At 37.6% G+C, this 24,436-nt stretch overlaps 1 protein-coding gene across 1 annotated transcript in view; it reads right to left on the bottom strand.

Annotated features, from left to right (window-relative positions):
* Positions 1 to 2,019: 2,019 nt before the first annotated feature.
* Positions 2,020 to 24,436, bottom strand: part of LOC124288782 (H(+)/Cl(-) exchange transporter 7-like) — a 156,780-nt gene continuing 134,363 nt past the window's right edge. The window contains exons 11-23 of the mRNA XM_046725308.1: positions 21,652 to 21,767; positions 20,790 to 20,934; positions 20,149 to 20,239; positions 19,208 to 19,377; positions 15,306 to 15,362; positions 8,501 to 8,681; positions 7,454 to 7,541; positions 6,647 to 6,764; positions 4,935 to 5,003; positions 4,240 to 4,329; positions 3,462 to 3,551; positions 2,801 to 2,881; positions 2,020 to 2,273 (exon numbers count right to left, since the gene is read on the bottom strand). Of these exons, the coding sequence (XP_046581264.1) occupies positions 2,175 to 2,273; positions 2,801 to 2,881; positions 3,462 to 3,551; positions 4,240 to 4,329; positions 4,935 to 5,003; positions 6,647 to 6,764; positions 7,454 to 7,541; positions 8,501 to 8,681; positions 15,306 to 15,362; positions 19,208 to 19,377; positions 20,149 to 20,239; positions 20,790 to 20,934; positions 21,652 to 21,767 (1,395 nt within the window). The 3' untranslated portion in view covers positions 2,020 to 2,174. The remainder of the gene's footprint in view (positions 2,274 to 2,800; positions 2,882 to 3,461; positions 3,552 to 4,239; positions 4,330 to 4,934; positions 5,004 to 6,646; positions 6,765 to 7,453; positions 7,542 to 8,500; positions 8,682 to 15,305; positions 15,363 to 19,207; positions 19,378 to 20,148; positions 20,240 to 20,789; positions 20,935 to 21,651; positions 21,768 to 24,436) is intronic.

The following is a 24,436-nucleotide window of genomic DNA, read 5'->3' as shown; positions in this document are numbered from 1 at the left end:
GATCTGTGCAACTGGGAACCGATATGTGGAGTGTAGAGGCACAGACATCCTCATTTATTCAGGGTTTTAAATCTTTATTACATTATTATTGTCAAAAAGGTACTACAGGCTTTAAGCTCTGGCAGGGAACACCAGAAATGGGGGCCTCACATATAGTAACAAAATGCAATAAGAACCCAGGGACTAGGCAAGATGAGTGACTACTATAACTAATCATCTCTAAGAACCATCCAACTGCTCCATTAAATATTAAGACAGAGAACAGGAATTCTAGTGCTGCAAGATGCTCCTGTTGTAGTCAAGTGTGGGTGATATTGCTACTTGTTATAATCAAACAGTGTAATTTGACTGGATCATTATTTATCACATTGAGCCTGCAAACTGGATTAATTATCTCAAATGGGACCAGGGTGTTTATTTCATTTAAATTTAGAATATACCCTGGGTGATCGAGGGTGAGCCGGAACATGACAACAAAGGTACAGCTTACATGATCATTCCTTTGCTGTTCTGTGAACAACATGAAACACTGGTGCTCTATCAGATCCTGTCCATCCTCCCAACTACCCAGACTCTACAGACAATGGGTTGTCAGCAGTCACACAGATATGACAGTGCATCCAGACTTGCCTACCCCTTTTAAAGAAAATAGTAAGATCAGCTAAAAAAATAGGAAGGCAGGTGCATTTGATAGTAAGACATGTTAATGTCAAGAAATAAAGTAAGAACATCGCTGGTTAAAATGTTAATATAGTGTTTTATAGTAAAATGTGGTGCTGATCTAATTACGTTTTTTAAAGTCTTTCACTTTGAAATAAACTTTACCAGTACTGTAAGATGCAAAGATTATTTATTTATAATGTTTATGATGCGACTTCTGTTTTTCTGTACTTTATGTACCGTAAATGACTCTATAAATAGCATGGGCATGCCTATATCTAGTATTCTACCATTTATTTGTAGCAGTCGTAAGGAATTTCAGTATGATCGTAAGGTCTTAATTTAGCACCAAAAATAGTAAGCCTTACGCCAAAATCGTAAGGATAGGCAAGTCTGTGCATCTACAACAACATTTCCCTACCCTCTCAGACTCTCGTCATAACCCAGCCTCTCTGCCACACTACCACAATCAGCTCCTGCAGAGGAGTCTCAGAAAGAACATGGGATTTAAATGAGACGTATTTAGCTAAGTAGATTTAATTCCATTTCCACACTCAACCTCAAATATTGAGTGACCTCTAAAAACTTTCAAAACTACAAATACACCAACAAAATTATTTTTATAAAATGCTGCAAGAATGAGCGTGAATAGGTGAAAATTTTCTATTTTCAGTGATGTTTTATCTGAATCTAATATCCTATCATTACAAATTGCAAATATACAAAGGTAATTAAAAATTCATAAAAATAACAAGACAACAGAAATTCATGATAAATAATGAAATTCTCAGGAAGATCAAATTCTGGCAATGAAGTGTCTGAATCATTCACCTTTATATTCCACTCAACAATTGCTAGGAACCCATCTTTGGCAAAGGATGGCTATTTTGATTCTTAGCAAATGTTGAGTGGTATGATATAGTATGAAATGTTATGAAAGTACCAGTACATACAGGATTTAAACTGAAAACAGAATAAAACATTTTTAAATAACCAACTGGTCACAACCACAAAATGTTGAATTTATCAAATCATACTTAAAATTTACACTGAAAGAATGACTGTTATTATTTGTATAGTTCTGACATTAATAATCAGTACATACATTGGATCTGATACAGCAAAACCTTACCCCAAATAGCCAACTCCATTCTATTAGTATCTCAATAAAAAATGACTAGGCACTATTTGAAAGTGAAGCTGTCATAAAACATCCAAATATTTGCATCACAAAAAATACAATAGAAACGACTTCCTTGCCTTTTTCATCATTTTCTGTTGTATTATCCAACAGATGGTATGTCTCACATCTAATATCACATTCGTATTACAGCAGGTTACATTCAGTGAAATTGAAAGAAGAGTTTGTCTGCCGATCAGAGAGTAATCTTTATCTGTGCATATTTATTCAAGGAGACATGTGAGAAGGGAGACAACTCAGAAAGGAAGGGAGATAACTCTGGTTTCACTTGTAAACTTCATTTGGAAGAAGATTCCAAGGTCATAGAATGAATCTAGTTGTCTTCTATTTTCAGATTTTCAATCTTTAACATTCCGTGCTTGGACTCTGCTCGGTATTTAGCTAGATCTTTTCTTGTGACCATTCCGAGGGGCTGTAAATAAAAGTAGATATGTTGATCAGTGGAAAATTATTGATATTACAGTCAGTGTTCCATTCCACAAAGTGATCTTAATAAGGTGATCATAACAAAGGCTTATGGCAGATATAGCTCTACTATGTCTTTGAGGAATGGAGACCAGATGCTTTTTTTCAGCAGATATTACAATGTGCCAATTAAAAATAAAAACACCTGCATATAAACACCTGTGTTAAAACTTTGCTGAATATTGTTTGAACATGTTTTTGTTTGTATTTCGATTTCATTTCATTTTCAAGAAACAAATTTAAGACTTTTTCTAACATCAAGATTGCCATTATCATTCTTCCAACCGAAAGACATAGAAACTCTGGAACATGAAAACTTCAACTTTTCCTAGTTAATCAATTATGATGGTAAAATAATTTACAGTAAAATGATGACCTTATATGGTCATTATGGATCTCACTAAGTAAGTACACAGTCATGTCAAACAAAAATTCAAAGTACTTTCATCATTTAGATTTTCAAACTGAACTTACTTCATTGTCATCACTGACGACGAGTAGATGCCTCAGACCAAGACCTCGAAATATTTTAAACACTCTGGGCAGTGAGAAATTCTGGGAACAGAAATGCATACACAAATATTCATGATCAGGTAATTGTATTCAACATATATCACCTTTTTCCTTATGTATAAACACAGAATATATGTTCATGAAATTTACAAGAATATTCAGGAGAAGCTTTCTTTATGCCTTGAGTGAGTGAGTGAGTGAGTTTAGTTTTACGCCTCACTCAGCAATATCCCAGCTATATGGCGGCGATCTGTAAATAATCGAGTCTGGACCAGACAATCCAGTGATCAACAGCATGAGCATCGATCTGCGCAATTGGGAACCGATGACATGTGTCAACCAAGTCAGCGAAACTGACCACCCGATCCCGTTAGTCGCCTCTTACGACAAGCATAGTCGCCTTTTATGCCTTGAGCTGCCTATTGGAACAGATCACTTAATACAACCAATATGGTACATACTGGCATCTCTCATATCCTGCACATGGATTCTAGAGAGGAACCAGGGTCAGTGATGTCCCTCATCTCCCCAACTAGCACCCATGAAAATTACATATTTTACTTATTTTCTAAGACTAAGCATTAATCAACTGTCGGCAAATGAGGACAGCCTGTTAACTCACCGGCCCAACAGTGTAAGGAGTTGTATTCATGTAAGGCCGGAGATCTACAAGGTAATCCCTCTCTTCTTCAGAAATATTGGCCTCAATCTCCTGAAAATAATCATTTTTGAAAATATTAATTTGTTTCCTGAAAATACTGGAAATATATGTGTCCCTAAAATCGTATTCACAGGATGTTGTGAATATCTAATACGATTTGTTCTACACCTTCCTTTCACAGAGGTGCCAACCCTATTTTGGGCCGAAGTGTAATACTGGAGGTCAAAAAGTGTAATTTGGACCTAAAAAGTGTAATACTTAAAACACTTACTTAGTGAAAGATGATAACTTTATAAAAATTACTTTTAAGAAGGTTTCTTCACATGAATAGGAAATATTCTAGAAATACATGTGACAAATCATTGTAAAGCTCCATACATCGAAAATTATTGGTCATGTGACACAAAATACTTTAATTCCTTAAAAGTTAATTGGAATGAGCGCTATACTAGGAGTAAGACCATTCTGAACCCCTGTACCGGTGTGTTACGAAACGCTTCCCTGTGAAATATTATCCACTTTATTTCGTTAAAATGAGTAGAAAAGCGTGAAATATTATCCACTTTTATTCGTAAAACGAGTAGAAAAGCGTAATTTTCGCAGATTAAGTGTAATGGCATAATTTAATGGTCAAAATCGTAATAATTATGCCCAAAGCTTAAGGGTTGGCATCTCTGCTTTCAGTGCAAACATTTGTCATAAAGCACTGACTGAAAGAAGACTAAATCAGATACTGTACCTCTATTTTTGTGAGCTCAACAGGGTAAGGATCGTCAAAGTCGGCCATTGTGACATTCGATGGTGGCAACATCCCTTCGGGGGCAAAGATCTAATAAAACAGAACCATAGAACGTGAGTGAGTGAATTGGGTTTTACACCTTTTTCAGCAATATTCTAGCAATATCATGGCGAGCGACGCCAGAAATGGGCTCCACATTGTACCCATGATAGGTATCAAACCTGAGCCTTGGGGCATGACAAGTGAGGTTTAAACCACTCCCTACCCCATAAAATATTTATGGTAAATTTGTTGATACTTTTGAAACATATGATAATCATGCAGAACCTTATTCACTACTTTGAGAAATGAATTGATGACAATTAACATTTTTCATCAATAAAATCTATTTTATATAGTGCAAAGAAATATCTTGCAACAGTAGGTGGATATCTTAATTTGAACAACTGTGTATTCAAGTGTAGCTTCATATGCAGTTAACTTTATGGAAGTCATTAAAGGGTGTGGTTTATAAATCAGTTCCTAGGATGAAAATAGTAACAGTATTGTTAAGATTATTTTTGATTATAGCAACAGGAAATGGTTGGTATTTTTTCATTTTACTTAGTTGGTGGAGATAAAATAAGCACTGATTATCAAATTTTTCCTGATTCACATTTCAGTGGGAGTATCCAATAATGCAAGTTGTCATTTACCTTCTTTTTCAACAATGTTAACAACTGGTTTTGTAGAATAAGTCCTTTTAATTTTCCATGACGTAGATTCTGAAATGAAAGAGAGAAATGACCAAATGATCACTATAATGAGAACTACAGTTCAAATAGATTGGTTCATATTACTGGTAACAAATTAAAAGGAAATAAGAAACATATAGTTCATTTAGCTCAAGAAGAGATATGCATGCTACAAGCCCATGCTCATTGAGCAAAGCCTAAAGAGCCATTGGGTTGTCACTAAGAAGATGGGTAAGCTTTACTGAATGGTGATGTGAGACGAGGATCAGATTCTGGTACGGAACTGTTCCTATCATGGGATAATGTTCTGATAGGGATTGGCATTCTGGAATTAGGTTCTGGAACATGACTGCTCCTGAAAGAGGATGGTGATGAAATCAGGTTCTGGCAGAAAATGGCATTTTAACAGTGAAATCATAATCTGGTAGGGGACGTAGATCTGGGAGTAGGTTCTGGGAGGTGACCTTTCTTCTCATGCAGTTAAGTTTTGGTAAGTGACAAGGCTTTGGGACCAGGTTCTGGTGGGGGATGGTGTCCTAGGATTTGTTTTTGAAAGAGTATGGTGTGATGGAACTATGTTCTGAAAGGTAACAGTTCTTATTTGATTAGCTTAGGCATTAAGGGGATAATGATTTTGAATCAGATTGTGGTAGGGATCTGATATCGGATCAGGTTCTGGTTAGTGATCTTCCTTAGGCCAAATAACCGCCTCCATGGTGTAGTGGTTAGAGCGTCCACCCGGAGAGCAGAAGGTCACGGGTTCGATCCCCGGCCGCGTCATACCAAAAGTCGTTAAAATAGGGTACTTGTTGGTCCCTGCCTGGCGCTTGGCATTAATGGGTACATCAAGGACTGGTCGGCACAGGGTCAGTTTAATGTGTCTGAGTGGGGTATTCATGCTTCACCGCGGCATGGTATCTCAATGGGTTAGCACTATAAAATCAGCATTAGTCTGGGCTATTACAAGCAGCCGCACATACACATACAAATGCATGCACATTGTCATATGAGTGAAATATTCTCAAGCACGATGTTAAACCCATGTTTCACCTCACCTCACCCTTAGGCCCAATAAAAAAAATGTTGTGGTTCCGATTACACCTCTTTAAAATTTAGGGTAGGTAGATAGAAAGAATTTTTTTTCACATTTTTTAAGAGGTGAGGTGAAATTGGGTTTAACGGCGTGCTTGAGAATATTTCGCTCATATGATGTCATTTTTTTAGAAGTAAAGTATGAACTAATAACACATTTATCAATGTGTAATTGTTTATTCAATCAAGCTTGCGGCCATTATGTCGACTTTCTCTATCAGAATGACTGATGTCCATTGGTGCTGGGAAAAAACAATGGTATCTGAAAGCTTATTTTATTCATACCTCTTAAAAAAACTAGGGTCGGCACCAGAATTCAAAGGTTGGTCGGGTAATTTGAACCACAACATTTTTTTTTAGGCCTGATAATGAGATAAGGTGGGAGACATGGTCCTGAGATCCAGCTCAACCTCAGCCAGTAGATGTGATTTTATCATGACATCGTGTTCTTGATGGAGAAAGTGTTCTTATAGTTGGTTCCAGTTGGGGACATAGATTGAAGCACATGCATATTGCTTGTTATGAAGGAAACTCGAACACAGTAAGTGTCCTAAAGATGCATGATTGGAAGAAGCACTGACCTTGGGGTCCGGTTCGATGATAGGGAAGCCACAGAAAGTCTCTGTGGCCAGGACGTCTATAATATTGCCTACAGTCTCTAATGGCTGGAATGATAGCACTGGATGGCTCATCACCTCACTGTGGAGAACAAACACGTCAGAACACTATTTTCGTCAAACATCAGGGATAGGGACCTCATCCCCCAAAATCCCACAGCAGGATGAACAGAAAGACAAGCGGCCACTAACACAACCGACCTCAGCACTATGGCAATCACAACCCCTACACTCAAATATCAGACTTATGATAGCATTAAGCTCTCTTTGTGCAATAGGGCCCAGAACTTCCATGAAGATAGTTATACAAGAGTGAGAGAGTGAGTTTAGTTTTACGCCGCACTCAGCAATATTCACGCTATATGGCGGGTCTGTAAATAATCGACTCTGGACCGGACCATCCAGTGATCAACAGCATGAGCATCAATCTGTGCAACTGGGAACCGATGACATGTGTCAACCAAGCCAGCGAGCCTGACCACCCCGTTAATCAAGCATGACAAGGTTATTGAAGATTCATTCTAACCTGGACCTTCACAGGTGAGTTATACAACAGGTGGCTGAAATGTTCTGAGCCTAATTACAAAAGATGTATAAACAACATTCCCATTGTTACAAGTTGAACCCAATACATGACCAAACTGCAAAAAAATAGTATTTCTGTAAGCATGAAGTAACCAGCTCCAACTCATGCAGTCCATCATTCTGGTAGTTAACCTCGGGTTTCAACCTCCCCACTACCTTTTCCCTCCCTCTCCCCCCCAAACTCACCTGGCCTTGACATGATCACAGAGAGGAGGGGGCTCGGACACAAGGAGGGGGATGCCACTCACTTCCACGTTCATGTCAGATACAGACCCTGCAGACATAGTCAAACGCCAAACACAATAAAACTGCCTCAACAAAGGGAAAACAGAACTCCCAAAATTCAGGCCAGCACATAGTCACTATTTTATCAACAAGAAAATCAAATCAAACACAATAAAACTGCCTTCATAGAAATATTTTCATCAGAGAAATATCTACCAGACCACGGACAGGCTTTTAATGTAATGCCCATCTATAAGCACTGTCTTATATTGAACTTGTAGGACTCCTCCTCAAATGCCTCAAAGTCTACTATTTGAGACTATTAAATTCAATCAAATCTGATTTTCAACCAGTCCAGTATGACACCTGTGTTTGAAGATTTATGGGTCAACCAAATCCTGAGCAATTTTTGACTGCACTATCTTAATAATGGATACATGAAATCATGAGACACGAACATTTGCTTTCTGAAATGATTCTGCTTCAATTTGTTTTTACGTCAATTCGGACGGTTTCCTCTTATAACAAGCAAATCCAAACAGAATACATATACATTCCTCATGATGTTTACAGTCTAAAATATCCATAAAATGATAATGCAGCCTTTATCATTTTCATTTAGAAGTACCTGATTAAGTTTGTTTTCAAGATACAAAGAGTTCAAAACCTCAACACTGATTGGCTGATAACAAAGTTCACCTGACATGACCAGTGAAGGTTTGACAAAACCTCAACATTGATTGGCTGATAACAAAGTTCACCTGACAATCCAGTGGTCAACAGCATGAGCACAGATCTGCGCAATTGGGAACCGATGACATCTGCAAACCAAGTCAGAGAGCCTGACCACCCGATCCCGTTAGTCGCCTCTTACGACAAGCATGGGTTACTGAAGATCAATTATAACCCAGACCTTCACGGTTCTTTGACACATATTAATACAAAAAGGTATCACATCAGAGGAAAAACTATGTGATTTTGATGAAAAATTGAGAGCTACGGCCACACTCACAGTTGTGAAGAAATCTCCCACCCACTTGGAGATCATCAAGGCGAGCATGATACAGAGACCGAATGATATGTCTCCAGTACACTCCACGATGATAACTGTCAGGCTGATCGTTGTACGGAGGATGCCACCTAACTGGGCTGCTGCTCCTATTAAAGCGTATTTGCCAACATCTTTGGCCTGAAATAAACCAACACCTGATGAAAAGGTTTTCAAAACAGGTCATCTTTATACAATGAAACCTCATTAATTCAAAATCATGGACTGAAGAAACTTTGTTGCTTTTGTCAATTTTCCAAATGGAATACTAATATATACTGCTCCATTTTTATAGGGATATTCTTGTCTTTCCATCATACATACCACTGGTTTTCATAATATATAGCATATGGTTAAATAGAATGAATATCTGACTGTCCCTGTCAAAAGTTGACAAGTATATATTCCTAATACACTGGTATAGAGTCTAGGGGACAGAAACATTTAATGATACAGTTTGTGTATATCCAGATAAAACAGTTGTTTGAATTATAGAGGTCTCACAGTGTAAAAGTTTAAAAAATGAACTGCTATGATGGCTTTTAAACTTAATATTGACAACAGCAAGTTTTGCCACATGACTACATAAAAACTCAGTCTAATTTCTCAATAAATGGTGGGTTAAAGACTCATTGCAATTTAGAAACTTCTATATCTTTACTCATATATCCAGCATGACCAAATAATCAAAACCAATAGGGTAATACAAAGTAACTGTTACAGATAATTTCCAGGATTTTGTTATTTCTTCTGTCACAGCAATAACGCTGACGTGACTGTTCAGTATCCATCATTAATTCTGTCCATTGAAGATAAATTTTCGACTTGCAACTTGACACTTTTTCAATTAAAACAACAAATATAAAAAAATGTTATGTACTTAAGTAAAGATCCCAATAATTGTCTGAAATAATTGTCAGTAAACCAAATCCTACAAAGAGAATCATGGCATATCATGCTTCTGTCGCACAATTTCAACAGTGTGGCATTTTCACATTTTAAAAGTGCAAGACAAAAACTTGCAAAATCAGGAAATTAATAAAATTATAACATACACTAAGATTCCAGGTAGATAGCATGTTCCATCTTCAAAGGCAACCAGCAAATATTCTTAACTTGCATTTAATAATGTATCACCCCAAGACATTATATTAGAAACCAGTACATATTTACAGAAGTTATTGAGACTATACATGTTTAGTAAACACCAAACACACTGCCATATTAAAAGCTGTCAGATGTTATTATTAGAAACTTTGAGTAAATATATTTGGACAATAGCTCTACACACAAGATTAATTGTCTAAAAACATCGAAAACATTTCTAAATATTTTGTAATAAACTCACACAAGGAAAATCTACCACTAACACTTGGTCCCACTCAATATTGACCTCTAGATTAAGTGAAGTCACATCACTGTCCGAACTCAAACATAGGTGAGGTGAAATTGGGTTTTACGTCGAACTTGAGAATATTTTGCTCATATGGCGAAGTGCATGCGTGTGGATGTGTATGTGCGGCTGCTTGTACTAGCCCAGACTTAAGCTGGTTTTATAGTGCTAGCCCACTGAGATACCATGCCGCAGTGAAGCATGAATACCCCACCCAGACACATTATACTGACTCCAAGTCGACCAGTCCTTGTTGTAGCCATTACTGCCGAGCGCCAGGCAGGGACCAACAAGTACCATATTTTAACGTCTTTTGGTATGACGCGGTCGGGGATCGAACCCGCGACCTTCTGCTCTCCAGGCGGACGCTCTAACCACTACACCAACAAGCGGATTTGGGTAATGTGTCACTTCTCCTCTTGCTTGATCTCTCAGCGGCGTTAAGACCGCGGTCAACCATCAGAAGCTCCTTAGCCGTCTTCAGGATGACTATAACATACAAGGGGATGCATTGGCCTGGTTCCGTTCCTATCTGAGCATGAGGAGTCAGTCAGTTCTTGTCTCTGAAAGCATCTCTGAGTCAACGATCCTAGAGTGTGGTGTACCCCAGGGCTCAGTCCTTGGGCGCTTCTCTTTGTGTTATACACAAACCCTTTGGAGAAGGTCATTGATAACTTTGATCTGAATCACCCGCGCATTTGCAGGCGACCTCCAATTGGACGGATTCCTTCAAACCAGAGGATGTACAAATAGCCAGATCTAAGAGTGAGTCAGTGCACTAAGGCAATTAGTTCATGGATGATGACAAATGAGCTGAAGCTCAATGATGATAAGACTGAGGCTATGTTGATTGGCACATCGCAATGTCTGAAAAGGATAAACTCTACGGACATCACAGTAGCCAACTCAGATATCCCACTTTCATCCAGTGTAAAAAACCTAGGTGTTCATCTTGATCCTTGTCTCACCATGGAGCAACATGTGAACCATCTCTGTAGAGTAGGCTACTTCCATCTCCACTCTATTGGTAACATCCACCATCTTGTAACCACAGATGCTGCTAAAGTTCTCACTCAGTCACTTGTTCTCTCCAGGGATTGACTATTGCAATAGCCTACTGTTTGGAATCTCCAATGATCTTCTCTTCAGACTTCAAAACTTCAGAATGCTGCAGCCAGAGTTGTCACTAAAACATCCAAATGGACTCCACATAACCCCAATCCTCCAGAGTCTGCATTGGCTGCCGGTTGAAGCAAGAATTCATTTCAAGATCTGCACTCTTGTTTTCCGCTGCAAACACGGCCTAGCTCCTCCATACCTCTCTGAGATGTTGTCAACATATATGCCTGCCCGTTCTCTCGGCTCTCAGAATCAACATCTTCTCTCAGTTCCCCAAGTTCGCTCTCAAACACTTTGGCCATAGGTCATTCAAATTTGCAGCACCAACCCTATGGAACAGTCTTCCTACTCCCATAAAAAATGCTTCATCCCTAGAAGCATTCAAATCGGGACTCAAAACCTTCCTCTTCAAAAAAGTCTACAACCTATAACTGTAAAATACTCTCACGGTTATTTTTGGCTAATTGTCATATCTTCTTCTTCAACTCTAGTCACTCTTTTTATATGTAGCGCTTTGAGCATGCTCTGGATGGACTATGGCGCATAAGAAATATCCATTTATTATTATTATTATTATTACACCACGGAGGCGGTCAAACTCAAACATAACAGTGGGGAGATACTAATGAGCTAGGGGAGAAAGTTTCAACATGACAACTGACATTTTCCAACAACTTTCAACTAACTTCTACCAAATTTGTAAAACTTTATGCAGCATTCAAATCAGAGCCCCATAGACGTATGGCTTCAATCTACCCTTGCATTCGATCAACAATGTCCATTGTCTTGCTTACACTACCTCCTATCATCACCTGTTAATCTTTTTTCAACCAGTCAATCAAATCACAGTCTGGTTCCAGTGGAAGAAAAACCAGGAGTTTTCTGGCCAATCAGTGCTCAGATTACATCAGTAACATTTCTTGAGCAACATGTGCAATGGTTCTAAGATAAGATAATTCTTTATTGTCCCAAGGGAAATTTGTTTTGCATCATACGTTCTCCAGTTTTCTTTCATAAAGCAGCCATACATAACATTGCAAATGGTAATCATGAAATAATCAGGATATAAATACATCAATTTAGTACACAAACATAGAGATTGAATAGAATTTGGACAATTAAAAGACAAGTCATACACAGAATTTGTTGTTAATGCATCTAATACTAGCTGGAACAAATGAGTGGCGAACCCTGTTTGTTCTAAAAGTCGGCCTTTTTTGAAAAAATAAAAAAATAAAAAAATCCTGGTTTCTCTTCCACTGGAGCATAAATGTTCTGTGGTTATTAGCACTACCCATTGCTCCAAAGTCAAAGAATGGTCCGGTTTGCATTCTTTGGAGTTTTACATGAACTCAACTCATTACATGATGACCACAGAGACCATAGATCTATTATATGGTCTCTGATGACAATTAGACATGCATGCATTATGAGTGATGCCAAAAGGAAGATGCTCCACAAGAGTTCATTGTACTACTACAGTCCGTTTGAGTCAGAAACGGACCGATGAATTGCAAATTTTATCATTGTACAAAATTGCCACATTAATATAAATAGTACACGTTTATCATTTACTAATACCCAACAGCTTTCTTATCTTTGAAAATTTTCCAGACTCCACCCAAAAAGTTCTTTAAGAAACTATCATTAAAATTTTGACACAGTTTACTATTTGTTACGAGGGAGGAGTGCAGAGAAAGGGACAGCCAGGTGTGCAAGAAAGGATGGAGACGGCACAGCACAGGCTAATGAATCAATTACTTGGTGGGCACTTGTGCACGTGCTTCTCTAACACCTGGCTGTCCCTTTCTCTGCACTCCTCCCTCGTAACAAATAGTGAACTGTGTCACAATTTTAATGATAGTTTCTTAAAGAACTTTATTGGTGGAGTCTGGAAAATTTTCAAAGATAAGAAAGCTGTTGGGTATTAGTAAATGATAAACATGTGTACTATTTATATTTATGTGGCAATTTTGTACAATGATAAAATTTGCAATTCATCGGTCCGTTTCTGACTCAAATGGACTGTACAACCTAATTAAGTCTATTATAAGGTTAAGATAAGGCTGTATCAGGTTATGTCACCTATCACTATATTTACGCCATATTATGTCAGAAGGACACCAGAAATAGGATCCACACATTGCTTCTATCTGGGGAATTGAACACAGGTTTTTGGCTTGATCAGCTGACACTCTATCCACTGCCCTATTTCACTGCCAATGGTGAAGAGAACACACTTGTAGCACAAAGATTCTTTTGTGGAACAGATTTGGTGTGATTCCATATGAAGCCCAGTTCTGTATACATCTCCAAGGCAAAATGTGATACCGTGATCATGCATACCATGCATTAATTAAGACAATCACCCCTGAACTCAGCGTCAGCAGTCTGTCATTTCAATGGGTCTGTTTGAAAATAAGGTGGGGTTATTTCAACAAAAGGATCCAAGAGCATTATGTCCAGGCTCTGATTTCTCTAAAAAAATTAAGTATGCGTTTTGACTAAACTTAACAATTTAACACAAGTTTGAGAAAATGTACTAAACATACTAAGTTAAATTCGATTTTAACTCAAGTTACCAGACCGGGCTGAAAAGTTGCCAGTCCAGAATTTTCTGGATTAAGAAAAAAAAAAAGAAGGTAACGTTAATAGAGGAGGGAACTGTTTAATGTCAGGTTATTGTCACAATAACACGTTTTCAAATGTTTTTCAGTCAAGGCTTTAGTCATTATATACATTACAAAATTACACTGATTTAACAGCCAGACCATCGGTGCGTGCAATAGCATAACAGACCGTACTCGGGCAGAGTTTCAAACGCTGATACTAGACAATTTAAGTTTAGTAGATAGGTTATTTGAGTTGTTTTGACTTTTTGATTTGAAAAATGCAGGTGAGTTAGAAATTCAGCTGTTTCATATTATGAAACTCTGAGTTGGAAATTGGAGTAAAAACTTAAGTTTGTTTTTTCGAAAACAAGGTCCAGGATTTATGCCGAGAACATAAATCCAGGAACTTTCATGTCAAGGAGTGTGCAAAGAATATCATATGAGGGGGCAGTGCCAATGATGACTGGAAAGGATATTAAATCTGAGGTTTTGTGGTAATCCACTGCAAACATGTCAAAGGTAATGTTTGTCCCTTTTGCAAAGTAGCAATATTTTCAATGAGTGGCAGCAAACTCAAAACATGCAAAGGAATAATTTAAGGAATTCAGTGAATAATTGTGTTCATTTATCATTCAGTTGGCTGGGAAGAAATCTGACGAAAGTAAGCAACTAACAAGACAATCAGTGAATTCAAGTTGCACATATTTTATTTTCAGCCCTGAAAAAGTACTCTATTTATTGGATAAATTACTCATGTAAATCTAAAGGGACAGTTCACTGACCTTTCTGAAGCTTTGCTTGTAAACATTAATCAATAACCCTGATAGCACGTGTCTCTGTCTCTGTACGCGCCTTGTCACATCATTGGACTTTCCTCTTGTTTTTAAACTAACACATTTAAAAACATAAGAACTGATGCCTAACGCAAGCCTTTCAATGCCCTTGGCATACTGTTTGGCATAAGTATGTAGATATGTTACTGCACCTACAGTAGTGAGATGCATGCTAATATATGTTTGCATGTTGAAATGACCATGTTGATCGCTCTCCATAGGGCAAAGATAACAGCATATAGAGTGAGTGTGAGTGAGTTTAGTTTTATGCCGCACTCAGCAATATTCCAGCTATATGGCAGCAGTCTGGAAATAATCGAGTCTGGACCAGACAATCCAGTGATCAAAGCAAAAGCAACAATCTGCACAATTTGGACCGATGACATGTGTCAAGCAAGTCAGCGAGTCTGACCACCTGATCCCATTAGTCGCCTCTTACGACACGCATGGGTTACTGAAGATCAATTTTAACCCGGATCTTCACGGGTCACATATAGAGGATACACACATAAATGCAAATAGTTACTTATCTTATAGGATATTTTTTCAGCGAAAGTTAACCATTCTGACATATGTGTATCTAATGTGAATCTCCAATGAAATTAGTCATTCTTGGGTCTGGCACAAAAACACAAGGTGATAGTACAGATTAATGGAACTATTATTAAAGAATATTCTATAAAAAACAAAAATAGAGTCAATGCACACATACTACCACAACCAAAAAATGGAACTTTCACCATTAATATTGTGAACAGGCAAAAAACATCTGAGACTTTGCCAAGCAAAGTTTGCATACAATACTCACCTCATTTTTGTGCATACCCTTCTTTATTGCCATATCTGTGGCATTGGCTAGTATAGTCTGACAGGTCAGTAACAGATAGAAACACCAGGTTTAATGTCAGAATGAACCAGCAGCAGTTGGCAGGCAAATAGTATATGACAAACATACACAGAAGTTTAGGTCTGTTATCAACATCTGATTCATCATTCTCAACTGTTATGAATGATGAGTTAAAAAAATGGTTACAGTACACTATACCTATAAAATACAAACTGATAACAAATTGATTGACATAACAAACTGTCACTTCAGACTCTGCCTCTTGCAGAAAATAATATTTTAAATGCGGTTAACGAACTATGGTAATAATGAATTAAAATTAGTGGTCCTTTTGAGTTTCATATAATGGTAGTGTACAGAATTTGCTATTCTTAAGTGGATGGGTATTTGTTTTGAAGAATTGTTCAATAGACATGGATAAAACTATTTTCCCCCAGACTTTGGAAAAAGAAATGTTCTTTACTCGTGCCGAATGTACCAACAATGCTGGGGGGGGAAATGTCAGTATGAGGTCACCTTTCTGAGAAAAATAGTGTCTTTGACAACAATTCCTCGATCCTTCTGCCACAAAACCCCAACTCCTTAACCCCACCCCCACACACCTACCATCCACATTAAGTGTGTCAATACAATGTTATTTGAATTTAACTTGCTGTTTCTCAGGCTTAAGGCAGCACACACAATGAACTTGGGTACCTTTATATTTCAGTTATTTTAAAAGATAAATTATTGGACTGCTGTGAGATATTGGTTGTGTTTACAGTAAAAATATTTTAAAAAATACTGTTGTTTATGTAACAACATACAACAAAATGACAAGTAGGACACATCCTTTTTCACAGATACTCAGTTTGACACATTTGTATAATGTATAAGGGATCGTCTCATATGGATGCCAACTAAACATTTCTAAACAGAGACATCCCTTTAGGGCCTTAATAGAGTTGTAAAACAAAAGATTTCTTATCTAAAATGGTTTACAAACATTTGGGCTTAAAATTTAATGTTGGTGATGGAAAAACTAAAAATACTTTTGAACTTTCAGCTTAGTACTGCTACTGACTTAAAAACAGAAATGTTTAAAATGCAAAATACCAAAAGATGATTGATGGTTTGTATTTTTCATGAGAATATATTTTCTGATATGTATTATATTACAATTTCTTGTGTAACTTTATTTGAAACAGAAGTCAGTTAGAGATAATGTTATTTGATACATCTAATTTTATTTTGTTGTTTGTTTTGAAAAATTACAATGCCTTATTTCTAAGAGGTCTCAGTTAAGATTTTATGGAAAAGCATTTAGATTATTCACTCATTACTCTTAGATAAAACAAACTAAGTGGTTTTAATAATGCATGGATAAAACATAAGCCTTACTGTTCTGGATTTACTGAATACACTCATTGTGTAAAGATATTTTTTTTTAAAATCAAAGAAATTCAAAACATAAAATATTGTTTTGTTTAATTTTTGTGTTTTCTAAATCTCTTACACACTTTGCATTTATCATATGGGGATCCTTGATTCTGTACATTTAGTTTAAAAGTAGAGTCACAGGAAAATATTTTATGGAGTGGTTTGGCAATATTAATGCAAGCACATCCTCAAATATAATGTAAACATTGTACAATGAACACATTTTTCATGATTTTATTCCAAGGATTTCAGTGTCAGTTTGGTCAATATGCCATGATTATACTGCTAAAAGCAAATGCAGCTCAGGCAGATTGAAGCTCACAGCACCATAGTATTTCAGTATAAACTAGAGAATCTCACCCAAGTTTAGTGATACATTTGATATTAAAAGACACAATGTAATATTCTGTTTATACAGATTTTTTCAGGTTGTAAAGAGTGATACCAACTTGAGTGTGAAAACTACAGCTAAGCAGTTTCATTGGCTGAGAGATTAGTGATGTCATTTGATTGTGACATCATTGCGTTACTATGACATCACAATCAAATGACATCACTAATGTGTTTTTTCAGTTTGTAAAGAGTAATAACTCGAGCGTGAAAACTACAGCTAAGCACCTTCAGTTTCAGAGAGATTAGTGATGTCATTTGATTGTGATGTCATAGAAATACAATGATGTCACAGTTGTCTGCAACGCATAGTAATGCTGTTGTGTTACAGCAATATCCAATCTCATTAAAATCAGATCTTAGTTCTCACTACCACAACAATATCTGAAAACATGCCGTAACAGATCATGTCAAAACGACCTCTTGCCCTTGATGGAAAGCGGAAACATTGAAAAGTGAACACCTGCTAGTCACAATACACCTTCCTCAGGCTTCACAGCACTAATATACTGGTGCCTTCCATTCAAGGCTATGCTTAAAGATATCTTTTCAAAATACAGAAACTGAAAAGAAAATGTAATAAATGACAGAGAAGGTAAAGCAATACTTTCAGCTGGCTATGGAAAGTCTCTTTCCCTCCAAATGTTTATACCACTGAAGCGGAAGTGAGATGATGATACTGATGGAATCAGTCGTACACCCATATCTGTCAGAATACATTGTGTTAACCTTCTTGAGGCTGCAGGATCAGGAAACACATCCTTACTATCACTTTCCTGATCTGTTAAACAACACCTATATTGGTCGGAAGAAAGGTCAATCTGACGTGATTCGTAACAGATGGTTCCTAGATTATTGTCTTACAATGAAATGTTGGTCTGACGTAACTTGTAACAGGATGTCCTAGATATTTGTCTAACGATGAAAGGTGGGTCCGATGTGACTCTCGTATGTCCTAGATCTTTGTATAATGATGAAAGGTCGGTCCGATGTGACACTTGTATGTCCTAGATATTTGTCTAATGATGAAAGGTCGGTCTGATGTGACTCTTGTATGTCCTAGATCTTTGTATAATGATGAAAGGTGGATCTGATGTGACTCTCGTATGTCCTAGATATTTGTATAATGATGAAAGGTCGGTCTGATGTGACTCTTGTATGTCCTAGATATTTGTCTAACGATGAAAGGTGGGTCCGATGTGACACTCATATGTCCTAGATCTTTGTATAATGATGAAAGGTGGGTCCGATGTGACTCTTGTATGTCCTAGATCTTTGTATAATGATGAAAGGTGGGTCCGATGTGACTCTCGTATGTCCTAGATCTTGTTTAATGATGAAAGGTGGGTCCGATGTGACTCTTGTATGTCCTAGATCTTGTTTAATGATGAGAGGTCGGTCTGACATGACTCATAACAGATGTCCTAGATCTTTGTTAGCAGTAGTGAGAACTAAAATCGAATACCGGTATATAAGAGATTGCAGTGATACCTCCAGTGAGATATAGCTATAGATCTCACCCAAATAATCTCTGCTGTGGAAGCCAGTTTGAAATGGTAAAATCACAAATCTACACGCCACATCTATTACTTTAAGCTGAAGCTGACAAAAAGGTAACTGTTGCATTCAGTAACATGACTGGACACTTAACCCTTAGACATACCTGTGTATTAAGTTGATCTGAAGTTGTGGCCCAAACCTACAAAAGCGTTTTTGCAAAACACTAATACCTACTCAAGGTTAAACCTCATGCATTTTACATTAGTACCCACTTTTTTATCATTAAAATGGATATACCATACATTATATCAAATAATATGTATAAGTAGAATCTCTGTATATCTAAAATCACTTTTATTATGTTTAATCTCATTATGAATACATCTTCAAGCAACTTCCTATTTAAATCTGTGAAAATCATATGAATAATTGTTAGTCATGAAAACATAAATAGATGGCATTTCTAGGATGAGGGTATTTTCAATACTGCAAGATAAATGTAATTTTATGTTTATAATTAATTTACTAAGTTGTAAGGTAAGTGTTATACTCACTTGATCTGGAAACATCTGTATAACACCCAGGCCAACCAATCGGCCCCAAGCAGCACCGATTGCCAGAGACGGAATAAACACACCACTGGATACACTCAAGCCATAGGTCCACACTCCGAGCAGGAAAAACACAATGATGAACACAACAAGGGACACAACTCCGTATGACTCTGAAACAAGAAGGAGGACGCTGAGAGGAAACTTATCACAAAAAGTTGGAACTATTTGACATCCAATTCTAGGCAGAATTCCTAGCAAACATATCAGTAATCTACACAAGCGAGTGAGTGTGGTTTTATGCCACTTTTAGCAATATTCCCGCAATATCACGGTTGGAGACACTAGAAATGGACTTCGCGCATTGTGCCCATGTGGGGAATCAAACCCAGTTCTTAAGCAGGACGAGCAGACACTTTAACCATCAGGCTACCCCAGGCATTCAGTCTGACAAGCAAACCCTTTAGCCATTATGCAAACACCCCCAACCCCCAACTCACTTCACAGTTGCAAACTTGGTGTACTGTTGAATGACTGACTGAGTTTAGTTTTACGCCGATTTTAGCAATATTCCAGCAATATCACGGTGGGGCACACCAGAAATAGGCTTCACACATTGTGCCCATATGGGGAATCGAACCCGGGTCTTCGGCGTGACGAGCCAACGCTTTAACCACTAGGCTACCCCACCGCCCCCATACTATTAAATGACACTACTGATATGAAATATCATCATCATCATCATCATCATCATCATCATAGTCGTCCATATTATTGATGTAACCACATGATATTTAAGTTTTGAGAAGAGTACTTTCTCTGTCCCTCATAATAATCTAAATTGTACATTGGGATTTAAGCACCCAGTTGGGTTTATACTTTGTGTAAAACATGTACGATCTATGGCTGGGAGATTTCACCGATATCCTCCGAGTGTGACTGACCTATGGGGTCATGCAGCAAGGCCTTAAGGCATCCCTCTGGCGTTGTAAGGAAGAGAGTGGACATGGCATTGTGACCTTTGTCACAGAACATCTGAAAAGGAACACACAAGTATAGCAAGGTTTCATTGGCTGGTAGTGTCAGCAAAGGTGAAATGGGATTTAACACTGTGTCCAGGGTTACTGTCACATATGGCCATATGATGCTTCTATAATGCAACATGCATGAACATTCAAGCTGATCATCAGCAAACCATGCTTTTTGTAATGGGTGTCCAGTGTTCCTGAATATTGTTCATGAGACTGAGGTTTCGATGATCAGTTTACTTAGTTTTACATCGCTTTCAGCAATATTCCAGCAATATCAAGGCAAGGGACACAAGAAATGGGTTCACACATTGTACACATGTGGAGAATCGAACACAGGTCTTCGATGTGACGAGCGAGCACTTTAATCACTTGACTACCCCACAGCCCCCAGTTTGATGTGATGGTATGGTGTTTGGGTGTTCTACAATTACATGTGTCTGACATTTGGTTTGATGGCTGTTTGACTGTACTGGAGTTCTGTGATGGTGCATATCTTACATTTGATGTGATGGCTGTTTGACTGTACAAGAGTTCTGTGATTGTGCATATCTTACGTTTGATGTGATGGCGTGGTGACTGTATGGGTGTTCCTCGGTGCAGTCCTTGATGAAGTACATGAGGACAAAGCCAATGATGGCGCTGACAATAGCTACAACACCAGCCTCCAACACCTTCACCCACTTCTTACGATGCAAGTATCTGAAACACAACAGATCATAGGTATATTCATAATAGTGAGGTTCCACATTAACAGGGTCATGACTAAGTAGCCATTGCATAAATGACAAAGTGAGCATAAATGTGTCCATATTAGTGAGGTGTCCACATTAACAAGGTCAGGACTAAGTGAGGTGAGGTGAAATTGGGTTTTACGTTGTGCTTGAGAATATTTCGCTCATATGACGACGTATAGCGTGTGTATGTGTATGTGCGGCTGCTTGTACTAGCCCAGACTGAAGCTGGTTTCATAGTGCTAGCCCACTGAGATACCATGCCACAGTGAAGCATGAATACCCCACTCAGACACATTATACTGACTCGAGCCGACCAGTCCTTGTTGTACCCATTAATGCCGAGCGCCAGGCAGGGACCAACAAGTACCATATTTTAACGTCCTTTGGTATGACGCAGTCGGGGATCGAACCCGCGATCTTCCGCTCTCTGGGCGGACGCTCTAACCACTACACCACGGAGGCGGTCTGTCAGGACTAAGTAGTCACTGGGCATAAACGATAATAAAGTCAGCATAAATATGTCCATATTAATGAGGTTTCGACATTAACAGGGTCAGGACTAAGTAGCTCCTGCATAAATGACAATAAAGTCCGCATAAATACATCCACATCAGGTTTCCACATTAACAGGCTCTACATATATTCCACAACAGACATACCACTAAGTGCTGGTTGTACCTACTTTTGCCTGAAGACTGTAAGTTTATAGTTGAGCACGACAAACAAGGCGCCAGTTAGACCCCCAAACACAGCCATCACAAGGAACACTGGGATCTCTATCAAGTCAAATGTTAAATTCTGAAAACAAGGGGAAAATTGTGAAGATTCATGACAAAATTTTACCACATCTCGATCAAGCCAAATGTTAAATTCTAAAATGAAGGAAAAATTGTTAAGATTCATGACATACTTTAATCACATCTCTATTAAGTCAAATGTTTAATTTTGAAAACAAGGCAAAAATTGTGAAAAGAAAGATACAAAGAGTTGGGGTTTTTTTGCTCTGTGTATCATTTGACGATATCCAGGCTTCAGCACTTGGATGAAAGTACTTTTCAGCATTCAGTAGATAAACACACTGTCGAGCAATGTCAGCAGCAGATTTCACAGATCTTAATTAAATTTGGGGAAAAAGCACAGAAGGGGTTCCAGATGTTAAAATAACAAATATCAAGGGTGTACATTTCATAAGAATATTATCAACAAAAAGTACAACTTTTAATAAAGCATTTTCCGTTTTTGCAAAATTTCAACATTCTCGTCTGTAAATACATGAGTGCCAAGACACTGTGGCTCACTTGGGCATGTCAACATTTCATACTGAAATTTGAATGAAAGTGTGCTGTCATCATTGATCTGTGAATATTTTCACATAAAACATACAAATGATATGATATGAAATAAGTAACTAAATTACAACAATGTTTCATAATCTACAACAAGAAACTTAATCATAAAGTAACTAACGGTAAACCATGGAGTGAGAGAGTGAGTGAGTGAGTAATACTGTAAAATGGATAAACAAACAGAGTACTTTTGTATTTTTAGCTCAACTTCAAATAGTTGAGTAATGAAAATAAACAACTTTACCAATATAAGTGAGTGTTTAGTTTTACACTGCTTTTAGGAATATTCTAGATATATCATGGCGGGGGACACGAGAAATGGGCTTCACTCACTGTACCCAGAGTGAGTGAGTGAGCTTCACACGTCATGCCCATGTGACAAATCAAACCCGGGCCTTTGGTTTGACAAGCAAATGCTTGCACCATGAAGCTACCCAACCATTAGGCTACCAAACCGTCCCTTGCAAAGTCAAGCCTGAACACTAATAAGAGCAGTAAATTGTTTCCTAGAGATAGAGTTAATCAAATTGTAACCTTGGTAAATGCCATTTTACTAGGCAGAGAGGGCAAGCATCCTGTTGGATAAATAACAAGTACTGTCCGATGCCCTTAGCACCTCGAGGTGCTTCAAGGTGCTTCAAGGTGCTTCAAGGTGCTTCAACGTAGATTTGACAGCCAACACTTCAGGAATAACATGGTTACCTAGAATGAGTTGTGTTTAACAGCTAATGCACGTCTGGGTCAGCAACTAGGTCAAGACAATCAATACTGTCAAGCAACTATATAATCCCAAATTTAAGTCCTTAATTCCAGGTTTTAAATGACACCATGTGATTTTTAAATACAGTTTTGTTTTCAATAAAGATACAGTGACTTTCTGTGAGTTCATAAGGTTAGACAAGACCAGTTTCAAGCCTTTGGGCCTTTTGCTATTAAAAACGGTCAAATAAACAGGCTGCATAATGGCCAAAGATTTGTATTACAATATGTTGCAGTGCAGTTTTCTGTAGAACAATAGGTTGTTCAGTATATTGGGAGCTAAGGTATTTGTACATAGATACAGGGTAGACAACAACTTGCGCAAAACGTCATGCTCATGTTTCTGCCATTTTGGAATCCAATTTCCAAAGGAATTATCATTTGTGAAGGTAATTTTGGTTAAATGACACAAACAATTATGAAAATTAATATATTTTGTAACAAATATATCACAGCTGCAATACGTATCAATTGAAAACATATTGCAGGATACTTGTAATGCCAACTGAGGTCTTCAAAAGATCTTTTGAAATAAATCTTTGAACAAAAACATACATTTGAAAAGGTACAAAAACAAACATATTTTCAATCATTTACAGTTCTCTCTTCTGTTAAAAAAAAATCCTTTTGGAAAAAAAAGTCCTTACATCCTTTTGGCCTTAAAAGCAAGGATTTTCAGGCAGCTCTTGAAATATAAGTGCATGCATACGGCTGTTTTTTAAGCTACTTGGGGTCATGAATTTCCTTTTTTATTCTGAAATTAGGACTGAAGTGCTTTTAGAGTGAAGCCAAAAAGGCACAATCAAGCCTAGACATAACGATGAAAGCTAGCTCAGGTTCTTCAATAGCTGTTAGAAGTATGATGCTTTAGTTTGTCTGATTTGATCTATAAAGGGAGAAACAAAGCTATGTTCAGAATAAGTACATTTCCAATTAATAACTTATTAATATTACTATAGGTCAGCTTATCTTCAAACCAACAAAATAACATTTACTTGTCTACAATCCAAACTTATGGTTATTTTCTAATCAAACATTAACTAAAAGCTCTGGTTGAATTCTCCCCAAGGAGATGAGAATGAAACCTAAGCACACACTCAATCTTCGATCAGAATGATAATCACAAGATATAAGAGTTCATTGGTGAATGGAATCGGATGCATTATAAATAGACTTTTCATTATCAATAAAGGTTCTCCACAAATAACAAGAGTCCTGTAACAATGATCAGAGAGGCTTGAGTTTGTTAACATCATCACAGCCATGTTTGCATCCAATTCCACTCCCTAGCAATAGTTGGCTGGTGCAGGTCTGGTCTGTACAATACATCGCATGTGCAACTGCTGGGCAACAAGTGCACCA

This window comes from Haliotis rubra, unplaced genomic scaffold, assembly GCF_003918875.1.
Source record: "Haliotis rubra isolate DU_JTF1 unplaced genomic scaffold, ASM391887v1 Scf424, whole genome shotgun sequence".
Lineage (NCBI taxonomy): Eukaryota > Metazoa > Mollusca > Gastropoda > Lepetellida > Haliotidae > Haliotis > Haliotis rubra.
This window is presented reverse-complemented; position numbering and strand designations above follow the sequence as displayed.